Raw genomic sequence first — 12,976 nt, forward strand, 5'->3', positions numbered from 1 at the left:
GAGAATGTAGAGGATGTCTAGCCAAACTTCCCCATTTTAGAGATTGCAAAACTGAGGCCCACCGTAGAGAAGGGAGCTAGTTTACATAATGCAGCTTGCTGTGCCAGCCTTGGGGCAAGTCTGTTTGATTCCTATTCCTCTGAATTAGCAGGGTCCTTAGGGAGCCTCTGAGGGCATAGCTCATCAGAGTGGGAAAAGGTCAGCAGCTTAGAGGTTACAGGGGCATAAGTCTGGAGACTCCCATGGGAGGGCTCCCCCCTTCACTCTCCTCACAGGGAACCCTGATTCCCAACTTCACTCATGTCCATCCTGACACACCTGCAGATACTGGGATATATTTCGGGAGATACTAGATTCTTCCCACCAACTCTGGGCTTCTGCACGATTAAATTTGTAACAAGGATGAACCAGGGCAAAGTCAGGGAGAAGTAAATTCTAAATGCATTCAGTCAGCACGTGGAAAGAGTCAACTCAAACAGGGTTTGGCCAATCAAAATCTCCTCCTAATCAGAGTGGAAGGACAAATCCTGGACCTACACCGGGCTCCTGGGGGCATCTTCCAGGGCTCACCTGAACAGAGTCATTGACCCACAGCTTAGAGAACCTTTTGCTTGGAAAGCAATTGCTTCCTCCATGGCTGGTACCTGGGACTAGAAACTTTTAAATTCATGCCGGTTGGACTTGAACAGTAGCAAATTTCAGGGAGTAGCTAAAAAGAAAAGCAACAGCTGATATACCAGGCATTAATAATATAACAAAGAAGAAAAAGAGAAACTTTTCATTAGTACTTTTTGATGTCAATTTATTATTTATCCCTTCGCCGATATTCCAACAGGCAGGCCATCATAAAACATTCAAAAAGATTCTCTAAAACAGTCAAGGCATCTGTTTTAACTCAGTTCATTTTTAGAAACCTGAAAATCAGGAACCCTGGCATTTATATAATAGAATAGCTGTGTTAAAAATATATATATGTATACTGTATCAAAAATACTGTTTGAGGATCACCACTTAGAAAGATTTTAGTTTAAATTTTACCAATGACCAGGAGGCAGGCAGACAACAGCTCCTAAAAGAAGACTCAGTATCAATCAACAAAGCGCTGCTCCTGAATGTGGGCCTCCATGAGCGTTGTTTTGTTGAAAAAAGGCCTTGACAAAGCCCACTGTTTGGTAATTAGCATCCTGTCAAGTCTCTTCAATCAAGGCCCACAGGTTGCACCTGGTCCCAGTTAAAAAAGGCTTTGTGGGCAATTCTGATCTGACCCTCAGGGCCCCCTGCCATGTGCAGAACACCTTCTGTGTTCATGCCATAGCTACCACTTACAAAGCAAGGAGGCCTCTTCCACCAGAGGTTCTGAGAGCTTCTGTCTAATCCTGATGTGCTGCCACGCCACTTTAACCTCGATGATAAATGTCCATCCTTGTAACTCAGACCTTTGCTCCTCCCCGAAGAAGGTATCTCTTCCTGGGACAGAAGATGCCGCAGAAGCAAAATCATTGCCAAAACAAACCAAATGCAAAATGGAAAGATTTCAGAAAACAAAGAACATAAGTGCCCTGTCTTCAGGACGAGCTGGTTGGAAAAGAAGAGGCTGGCCCTCCCTGGGTTGGCAAGCCTTCATTCCTCTCTGGGCTGGCATCCCTGAGATAGAGGTCGTGTTCCCTGATGTAGGAGATGACAGCATCTGGGAGTAGGTACTTCACGCTATGCCCCCGGCTCAAGGCCCACCTGACGTATGTGGCGCTGATCTCGTTCTGCACCGGCTCCCTGGCCAGGTGGATCTTGTCCTGGTATTTATGCAGGATGGGTGAGTCCAAGACATATCCCTTGGGGTCATGCCCTGCTCGGGTCACACACACCAAGCCAAACTTCTCCACTATTTCCTGGATGTGTGTGTCTTTCCAGAGGTTGGGGGTCTGGAAGGTCTTGAGGATATCTGCCCCGCAGAGAAGCTTCAGCTCAGGCACAGCTGGAAAAACAAGGGTGGATCTCAAGAAAGTAACAGGAAGTTCATGGCCAGGAAAGATAGCATCATAGTCTGAGATTTTCACCAAATGGTTTTCTTGGAATCTATGGGGAACTCAATGTCTATGTGTTCATGACTTAAGGAGAAAAAGTATGTGATGAACCTGAAACTACTTTAGGGACATACAGTTGTTAAGTAATACTTTAATCAATAAATCTTTTGTTTAAGGTTGGCAAAATGCCAAGTAATCCAAAATGGATTTTTTTTCAGTGTCATACCACAAGGCTGTCTGTGGTTACTGGAGCCCATAGCAGGTCCAGCAAGACCAAAGGTGGCTGTGCTGAACCTAGAACTCTGTCTTCTGATAGAAGGTGAGGTTCTTAAAGCCCTAGGACTAATAGACAATGGACCTCTGGCAAGTCACCGCCTTTCTCAAAATCTACTTCAGCCCTGTGCTTCTCTGGGAGCTCAGTGGTAAAGAATCTGCCTTTTAGTGCAGGAGACATGGGTATGATCTCTGATTTGGGAAGATCCCACAAGTCGCTGAGCAACTAAGCCCCTGCGCCGTAACTATTGACCTGTGCTCCACAACAAGCACAGATTGACACGTGGCTCAGATGGTGAAGCGTCTGCCTACAATGCAGGAGACCCGGGTTCAATTCCTGGGTCGGGAAGATCTCCTGGAGAAGGAAATGGCAACCCACTCCAGTATTCTTGCCTGGAAAATCCCACGGACGGAGGAGCCTGGTAGGGCTACAGTCCATGGGGTCGCAAAGAGTTGGACACGACTGAGCGACTTCACTTTCCTTTCCTTTTCCATAACGAGAAGCCACGGCAATGAGAAGCCCACGCACCACACTGAAGAGTAGACCCTGCTCGCCGCAATGAGAAAAAAGCCTTCACAGCGACAAAGACCTAGTGCAACCAAAAATAAATAAATAAATAAATAAATTTATATTGCTTGCTTCACTTCAGTTGTGTCCGACTCTTTGTCACCTCATGGACTGCAGCCCACCAGGCTCCTCCGTCCATGGGATTCTCCAGGCAAGAATACTGGAGTGGGTTGCCATTTTCTTCTGCAGGGTATCTTCCCGACCCAGGAATCAAACCTGTGTCTCTTATGTCTCTCTTATGTGGAGCACAGGTGGGTTCTTTACCACTAGGGCCAATCTATTCCAGCCCTCATGTCTGGTACCTTTATAAGTACAATCCCATCTTAAAGGTTAATTATAAAGGATCTTTGGGTAACTAAAAGGTCTCTAAGACCTCAGCTGGTGACCTTTTCATCTGTTTTCAATAAAACAAAACTCTAGAACAACTGATCAATGTGGATAATCCTGTAGCATTTGTTCTAACAGAGACTGATGATTGTGATGATTAAAGAATACTTAACAATTATTGGCTGTTTATTATGGGCACTATTAAGTGCTTTATGTGTTTAATTTCATTTGAGCCTCAGAGTAACCTCAAGAGATGGGTGTTATTGTCATGTCCATTGTGCAGAGGGGGAAACTGAGGCATAGAGGGGCGTGTGACTTGCCTGAGGTTATTCATTGCTAACTGAGTCAGCCAGCCTCCACTGGGGGGTATTTGAAACCCCTGGGCTCTTCTGCCGCCTGCTGGCAGGAACTGTACATGCATCACTCTGCCTGGATTTTCCTGGCACCATTCCTGTTCCTGTCCCCTTTGCATGGGCTAATCAGAAAAAAGAAAAACTAAGTCCATGCTAGAAGCAACCAGCAGGGCCTCCGGTCCTTCTGGAAGTCAGTTCTAGCTTCAGTGAACAGCAAAGGCTGGGCTCCTAGAGCAAGAACATCTTTCAGTCACCATGAAACCTCAGCTGGGAAGGGCTTCAGGGATACCATCTGCTGGGGGGAAACCTGATGTAAATTGTCAGCTTAGGCTCTTCTATTGTGAAACCTTTGAGAGAACCTGGACATGGACTAGAGAGATGAGTTTACAAAGGAGCACTAGACCAGTGATGCACTGGAAAGTGAGAAGCTGGACATGTCATAAAAAGGTCAGAGTTCCCACCTCAGTTGGGTACTGGCTGCTGCGGGCCTGGAGCTGAGATCCTTCCCTGGGCGTCAGTTTCCCCATCCATGAAATGATGGCACTGGATTCTTTACTCATTTTAAGGCATCAGATGTAATCATAGAAACATACTTCAAACACTTTAGCAGTCTACTACTGGTATAATAAAATGATATTCAAACATTTATTAAGATATGTATTCATGAATTCTCCATGGTTAAGAACTAGGACTCTAGAGCCAGACTCTTCATATTCAGATCCTGACTCTGCCATCTGACAGCTATGTGACCTCAAGTTTAAAATGAGGATATTAACACTACTTATCTCATAGGATTATTTTAGAATTGAATGAACTGATAAATATAAAACACTTAGAACAGAGAACAGAAAAAGTGTGGTATATGTTAACTACCATCCATCCATTCATCCATCCATCCATACACCTACTTATCCACCAATCCACTCACTGGCACTTATGGAGAGCGTCCTAAGTGCATTTAAAAATTATTCAGTAACTTAGACTTTTCACTCATTTGGGCTGGTCCCATTGCTTGCAACATGTATGTGGATTCAAACTGTTCCACACCTGTGAGATTTTACTCTACTTTCTTATTTATCTGACCACTGTAATATAGAAAGAGACCAGTGTTTGATCTTTCAAGCCATTGAATTGTTGTTTCATGTTCTTCCTATGGGGGAGGTTAAGAGATGTGCATTGAATTCCAGGGTCTCCTGGGGTCTGGGCACACCTCCCTGCTCCCACAGGTCAGGGTTTCTTCTCCTGTGGGTTTCTGTGGGGATGATCTCCACACACCTGCTTCAATATTAAATACTGTTTGAATTTATTAACAATGACAGTATGGAATACAATCCACTCTGAGCCCTTGCCCAGTGACTCAGTGACATAAATAGATGTCCATGGGCATTTTGGGGCAGTGTGCTCTGTCTTTGAATAACCACAGGCTCTGGAGAGCAGATGAAGCAGAGATTCACACAGAAAGCAAGAGAACTGCCACCAGGACCTGTTCGTTTGAATGTTCAGTTGCCCACACTCTAACATTAAAGAGCACCAACCCTGAGGCCAGTCAGCTCTGGATTCCAATCTCAGGTCTGCGAGGACCTTGGGGTAGTTACAGCTGACGGGCCTGTTTCCTCAGCTGCAGTAGGGGTAATAAAGCCTCCTTTGGGAGTTATGGAAGCTGAGTGATGGCGAGAACGCAATGGAAATTTCCTGCCTAGCACAGCACATGAACACAGGCACAGAGGGTGGTGTCTGGAGTGCAGGACTTCCGGGTCTAGACAGGATACCCACGATGAAGCCAGGTATTGGGATCTGATGTGTGTGTGCCCGACTCTTTGCAACCCCATAGACTGTAGCCCACCAAGCTCCTCTGTCCATGGAATTTTCCAGGCAAAAATACTGGACTGAGTTGCCACTTCCTACCCTAGGGGATCTTCCCGACCCTGGAATTGAAGCATCTCCTGCATTGGCAGGTTGATTCTTTACCACTGAACCACCAGGGAAGCCCTCTGGTATATGAGGGGAACGCCCAAACTGATCATACAAGGCCACCTTGGAACAGGCAGTGTGAAATGGAAACAGATGAAGCATCTGCTCTGGTTGTATGGAAAGAGAATCCTCTGAGCTGTGCTCGGCCCCAACAGCTAAGGCAGGGACTACCTTCATAAGTGTCAGAACTGGGCTATTAAAGGACTGAAAGCGTCCCAAAGTGTGACACCCAAACGGCCCAGGACAAGGAAATCTACATGCCCCTGGGGGAGTCCAAGGAGGACCACAAATCACAGCAGTGATGGGGAAAGCAGCGGCCTGGCAGCCAGAAGACGCTGAGCTCAGCTGCAGAGCAGAACAGCACGTGACAGAGTACAGGGCACACAAAACGGTCCTTTAGAAATAGGCCACTAGTAGCATGCAGGTTACCTCATCAGAAGCCAAACTTACATGAGATAGTCTCCACCTTTCTCTTTTAACTGCTCTATTATTTTTCTGATGATAAACATGAAATCTGTGTCAACTGTGGACCATGTGGAAAATATAAGTATTTAAAGTAGAAAATAACAACAGTAATTTTGCTTTCTACAAAAAATTGTCAATATTTTGGGGTATTTCTTAGTCTTTTCTATTTAAACATGCAAACAGATGTGAAAGTACATTTACATATGTTTATATAAATTGAGATTATCCAGTCTTGTATCCTGATTTTTTTCCCACTTACCTCCTAAGTGTTTCACCTTATCATGAAAACCTTTTGTGTGGGTTCTTCATCCTATATTATATATAGTAAATTTACTTATATATTCCCTAACATTTTAACACTGAGGTTGCTTTATGATCTGCCATTGTAAAAATTGCTGTGATAAACATCTTTCTCCTTAAGTCTTTGTCCCAATTTCTAATTACCTCCTCAGGCAGATTCCTAGAAGGGGAATTTATCAAGCAAAGGGCACACTCATTTTTAAAGCCCCAGATATATTTTGGTAAATTGAAAAGCCCACTTTTCATTCAATGCAAACTTCCTTTTTTTTTCTTCAAACTTCCTTTTTTAGCAGTTACTTTGGAAGAGAACAAGAGGAGGAGGATTTAGGGTCTGAACGTAGAGAAAGGGAATAAGGGACAAACCCCGAATGTCACAGGGCCAAGCAGAGCAGGCTAGTAGCCCCTGGACAAGCACATCCAAAAAGAAAGTGGGTGACGTGAAGTGGTGGAGGGGGGACTGGTTTCTTAGGGAAGGTTCCCGCTTAGAGAAGGGCCTTACAGGACAGACAGCTTTTCAACAGCAGAGCCACAACTGGCGGTGGGAGGAGAGGCAGGCCAGGCAAAGAGACGGCTTCTGGAAGCATCTGCAGAGAGGTGAGATGCCGGGAGCCTCAGTGTGGAATCCCTCCTGCCTCACGGGCAGCTACTTCCTTCTCTCGCCACAGGTTCCAGCATCCTGAATGGCATGAGGTGGCCAGCACTTCCTGCCCTGCCTGCCTTACTCAGCTGCTCCTCTGCCCAAGGAGTGCCCCACCCCAGATAACCTATGGGTCCTGCAAGTGGTGATGCGGCACCGCCTCCTCCAGACCGTTCCCCTATCCACAGCCAGACTCACTGCTATCCATAGATGGTCTCCAGACCAGGGCACCTCTGTTCCCAGCCAGCGTCTCGAGAACTCTATCAGGAGTGACTGCTGAGCCAGAGGTGATTCAGAAAGAAGACAGAGGGCTGAGAATGAGCACTGTGTGCTGTGCTCAGGGCTGGGGGACAGGCGAGGAGGAGCCCCTGCTGGCTCTGGAGGACAGGCAGACAGGGAGGCCAGAGGAATGCAATAAATACTGGAGAAGGTGATCATATTGGAAACTCGGCAGCTCCTTCTTTCTTGGGTTCCCACTCAACAGCACAGTTCCCCAAACTGGAGATAAAGCAGATCCCCAGCGTGCCTGTTAACCATGGAGTTCCAGGCCCCTTGTCCTCAGGAGGTCTGGGGCGTGGCCTGGGCTTCAGTGTTTTTAACAAGCCACACAGGTGATTCTGCTGTGAGTGATGCTTTGATCAGCATCCGGGGACTGCAGTGGGAAACTTGAGGGCATTTTCAAGGCCTCTTAATTAATTTATTTTTAAACACATGTGTGTGTGTGTGTGTGTGTGTGTGTGTATATATATATATATATATATATATATATATATTCTCAGATTCTTTTTCGTTATAGGTTATTACAAGATACTGAGTGTTGTTCCCTGTGCTATACAGTAGGTCCCTATTGTTTACCTATTTTATATATAGTAGGGTGTATATGTCAATACCAGACTCCTAGTTTATCTCTCCTCACCCCACCTTTCAAGTCCTTTTAGAAGAGCGATTCCCAGTCTGTGTTCTGGGCAGCACCAGTTCTAAGGAATACTAATATGCATTAAAAAGATCTCCATGATTAAAATGTGCTAAGAATGGCTGCAAGCTACTTCCCTTCCTCATAGAGTCACATGCACATGAACATAGTAAAGGCTCTGAAAAGTCCTATAGAAAAGACAGCATTGTAAGCATGTTTAACCACGACAATCTGGAGCTCTTCTCATAGGGAAATAGTGTCCCACCAGCTAAAGTTGGGAGAGTCGCTGGAGGCAGTCCCACGGAAGAGCCTGTGAAAATGTTGGCCGGGTGATACCAGTGATCCCTTGCTCCTGGCCCACCCTGCCCCCCATCACTGTGCTCCAGGTTATGTGCCTGAGGGGGCTGTGTATTTAACCCCTGGTACCAGGGCTGCCATGGGAGGTGCTCTGAAATCACAGCTGACAAGGTTCCGTCAAACACCAGGAGCTGACCACGGGGTAGAAACCCAGGGCTACAAATTAAAAGGAAGATCCAAATTGACGTTAAATCTCTTAAAAATAGGTTTCCTCGGAGGAGACAAGATGGCGGAGGAATAGGACAGCGAGACCACATTCTCCCCTACAAATTTATCGAAAGAACAACTGAACACAGAGCAAACTTCACAAAACAACTTCTGATCGCTAGCTGAGGACATCAGGTGCCTAGAAAAGCAGCCCATTGTCTTTGAAAGGAGGTAGGACAAAATATAAAAGATAAAAAGAGAGACAAAAGAGCTAGGGACGGAGACCCGTCCCGGGAAGGGAGTCTTAATACAGGAAGTTTTCAAACACCAGGAAACCCTCGCACTGGTGGGTCTGGGGGAAGTTTTCCAATCTTGGAGGGCAACCTAACTGGGAGGAAAAATAAATAAAACCCACAGATTATGTGCCTAAAAGCAACTCCCAGCAGAAAAGTACCCAGATGCCCGCATCCGCCACCAGCAAGTGGGGGCGGAATGGAGAGAAGCGGGCGGCATTGCTTAGGGTAAGGACTGGGCCTGAGTGCCCTGAGGGCAATCGGAGGGAGCTTTTGTGAGATAGCAACTTAAACTGTGGGATAGCAAAAGAGAGAGAGAAAATTAACCGGCCCGAACACACTGCTGGCTGTTTGCAGAACAAAGGGTCTGAGCAAGTCCAGAGAAGAGCTAGCCGGCTGCGGACCGGCCCAGCCCCGCCGGAGGCAGGAGGCAGGGGGGAGGGGAAAGGGGCAAACTCGGCCCTAAAGACAGCATCCCCTACCACACTGCAAACAGGCCTCCAGTTTATAACCAAAGACTTCCTGAGATTCTGGATGGTCAACATCCGCCGGGAGGGTCGCAGCTAAACACAAGGCACAGGCACCCGACTGGAGCGGGCGGAAACTGAGGCTGGGGCTGGGGCCGCAGAGGGGAGAAGGCGCACCGCACCCAGGGAGAGTGCACCCATCAAGCTCCTGGCTGCCTGAGCTGCTCGGGCTGGGGAAGGCACATAACGCAGGGGCAACCAAGTCCACGCTTCTGTGGAATACCCGAAAACTGGAACCAAACGCCACGCAGGGCCCGCTCCATATAGAGCACGCGGGAGACTGAGCAGCATAGACGGGGAAGGCAGCGCCCCTCCCTCCCCGCAGCACAACTGAACTAGCAAACCTAATCAAGAGACCACCTCCGCTCGCCTGTGTCAGGGCTGAAATTAGACACTGAAGGGACTGGCAAACAGAACCAAATAAACAAAGGGAACCGCTTCAGAAGGGACCGGTGCAACACATTAAAATCCCTGTAGATAACACTGACTATACTGGAAGGGGCCTATAGATATCGAGAAGTGTAAGCTGGAATGAGGAGCTATCTGAAACTGAACCGAACCCACACTGACCACAACAGCTCCCAAAAATTCCTAGATATATTTTTACCTTTTTTTTTCTTTAAATTAAAAAAAAATTTTTTTTCTTTTCTTTTCTTTTTTATTTTTTCTCTTTTATTTTCTTTTAAAATTCCCTATTACTCCCCCATTACTCCTTAACTTTCATTTTCATATAGTTTTATGATTTTTTTAATTAGGAAAAAATTTTTTTCTTGTCTTTTTTTTTCTTTTCCTCTTATTTTCTTTCAAAGTCCTCTATTACTCCTCTACTATTCCTTAATTTTCATTTTCATTTCACTATAACCTTGCCAAAAAAAAAAAGAGAAGCCCTATTTTTAAACTGAACTTCATATATAGTTCTAAAATTTTTTGTGTTTTTGTTTTCAATGTTGTATTTTTAAGAGTCTAACCTCTACTCTAGATTTTTAATCTTTGTTTTTCAGTATACGATAAAAATTGTGGACATTTAAGAATCCAATATTCAGTTCCCATTTTTATTCAGGAGTGTGTTGATTACTCTCTCCCAATCTTGACTCTCCGTTTTATACCTCAGAACACCTCTATTTCTTCCTTCCCCCTTCTCTTCCCAATCCAATTCTGTGAATCTCTGTGGGTGTCTGGGCTACGGAGAACACTCTGGGAACAGACAGCTGCGTAGATCTGTCTCTCTCCTCTTGAGTCCCCCTTTTTCTCCTCCTGCTCATCTCTATCTCCCTCCCTCCCTCTCCTCTTTTTCAAGTAACTCTGTGAACCTCCCTGGGTGTCCCTCACAGTGGAGAATCTTTTCACCATTAACCTAGAAGTTTTATTATCAGTGCTGTATAGTTGGAGAAGTCTTGAGACTACTAGATGAATAAAACTGAAATCCAGAGGCAGGAGACTTAAGCCCAAAACCTGAGAACACCAGAAAACTCCTGACTACATGGAACATTAAGTAATAAGAGACCATCCAAAAACCTCCATACCGACACTGAAACCAACCACCACCCAAGAGCCAGTAAGTTTCAGAGCAAGACATACCATGCAAATTCTCCAGCAACACAGGAACATAGCCCCGAGCATCAACATACAGGCTGCCCAAAGTCACACCTAATACATAGACCCATCTCAAAACCCATTACTGGGCACTCCATTGCACTCCAGAGAGAAGAAATCCAGTTCCATGCACCAGAACACCGACACAAGCTTCCCTAACCAGGAAACCGTGACAAGCCAATGGTCCAACCCCACCCACTGGGTGAAACTTCCACAATAAAAAGGAACCACAGACCTCCAGAATACAGAAAGCCCACTCCAGACACAGCAATCTAAACAAGATGAAAAGGCAGAGAAATACCCAACAGGTAAAGGAACATGAAAAATGCCCACCAAGTCAAACAAAAGAGGAGGAGATAGGGAATCTACCTGAAAAAGAATTTAGAATAATGATAATAAAAATGATCCAAAATCTTGAAAACAAAATGGAGTTACAGACAAATAGCCTGGAGACAAAGATTGAGAAGATGCAAGAAATGTTTAATAAAGACCTAGAAGAAATAAAAGAGTCAATTAAAAACGAATAATGCAATAAATGAGATCAAAAACACTCTGGAGGGAACCAAGAGTAGAATAACAGAGACAGAAGATAGGATAAGTGAGGTAGGAGATAATATGGTGGAAATAAATGAAGCAGAGAGAAAAAAAGAAAAAAGAATCAAAAGAAATGAGGACAACCTCAGGGACCTCTGGGACAATGTGAAACGCCCCCAACATTCGAATCATAGGAGTTCCAGAAGAAGAAGGCAAAAAGAAAGGCCATGAGAAGATACTCGAGGAGATAATAGCTGAAAACTTCCCTAAAATGGGGAAGGAAATAGCCATCCAAGTCCAAGAAACCCAGAGAGTCCCAAACAGGATTAACCCAAGGCGAAACACCCCAAGACACATATTAATCAAATTAACAAAGATCAAACACAAAGAACAAATATTAAAAGCAGCAAGGGAGAAACAACAAATAACACACAAAGGGAGTCCCATAAGGATAACAGCTGATCTATCAATAGAAACCCTCCAGGCCAGAAGGGAATGGCAGGACATACTGAAAGTAATGAAAGAGAATAACCTACAACCTAGATTACTGTATCCAGCAAGGATCTCATTCAGATATGAAGGAGAATTCAAAAACTTTACAGATAAGCAAAAGCTGAGAGAATTCAGCACCACCAAACCAGCTCTTCAACAAATGCTAAAGGATCTTCTCTAGACAGGAAATGCAGAAAGGTTGTATAAACGCGAACCCAAAACAACAAAGTAAATGGCAACGGGACCATACCTATCAATAATTACCTTAAATGTAAATGGGTTGAATGCCCCAACCAAAAGACAAAGACTGGCTGAATGGATACAAAAACAAGACCCCTATATATGCTGTCTACAAGAGACCCACCTCAAAACGAGAGACACATACAGACTGAAAGTGAAGGGCTGGAAAAAAAATATTTCATGCAAGCAGAGACCAAAAGAAAGCAGGAGTTGCAATACTCATATCAGATAAAATAGACTTTCAAATAAAGGTTGTGAAAAGAGATGAAGAAGGACAGTACATAATGATCAAAGGATCAATCCAAGAAGAAGTTATAACAATTATAAATATATATGCAGCCAACATAGGAGCACCGCAATATGTAAGGCAAATGCTAACGAGTATGAAAGAGGAAATTAATAGTAACACAATAATAGTGGGAGACTTTAATACCCCACTCACAACTATGGATAGATCAACTAAACAGAAAATTAACAAGGAAAACACAAACTTTAAATGACACAATGGACCAGCTAAACCTAATTGATATCTATAGGACATTTCACCCCAAAACAATCAACTTCACCTTTCTCTCAAGTGCACACAGAACCTTCTCCAGAATAGATCACATCCTGGGCCATAAATCTAGTCTTGGTAAATTCAAAAAAACTGAAATCATTCCAGTCATCTTTTCTGACCACAGTGCAGTAAGATTAGATCTCAATTACAGGAAAAAAATTGTTAAAAATTCAAACATATGGAGGCTAAATAACACACTTCTGAATAACCAACAAATCATAGAAGAAATCAAAAAATAAATCAAAATATGCATAGAAATGAATGAAAATGAAAACACAACAACCCAAAACCTATGGGACACTGTAAAAGCAGTGCTAAGGGGAAGGTTCATAGCATTACAGGCCTACCTCAAGAAACAAGTAAAAAGTCAAATAAATAACCTAACTCTACACCTAAAACAACTAGA

General features: G+C 44.4%; 1 protein-coding gene across 2 annotated transcripts in view; it reads right to left on the minus strand.

Annotated features, from left to right (window-relative positions):
• Window positions 1-793: 793 nt before the first annotated feature.
• The window catches only part of NMNAT3 (nicotinamide nucleotide adenylyltransferase 3), a 134,841-nt gene continuing 122,658 nt past the window's right edge, over window positions 794-12,976 (minus strand). Inside the window, exons 5-6 of one of the 2 annotated variants that reach the window (XM_061167708.1) lie at window positions 4,004-4,092; window positions 1,818-1,972 (exon numbers count right to left, since the gene is read on the minus strand). In XM_061167708.1, coding sequence (XP_061023691.1) covers window positions 1,958-1,972; window positions 4,004-4,092 — 104 coding nt within the window. In that variant the 3' untranslated portion in view covers window positions 1,818-1,957. Of the gene's footprint in view, window positions 1,973-4,003; window positions 4,093-12,976 lie in introns of both variants that reach the window. The other variant, XM_061167707.1, reaches the window with a different exon arrangement.

Source organism: Dama dama, chromosome 19 (assembly GCF_033118175.1).
Source record: "Dama dama isolate Ldn47 chromosome 19, ASM3311817v1, whole genome shotgun sequence".
Classification (NCBI taxonomy): domain Eukaryota; kingdom Metazoa; phylum Chordata; class Mammalia; order Artiodactyla; family Cervidae; genus Dama; species Dama dama.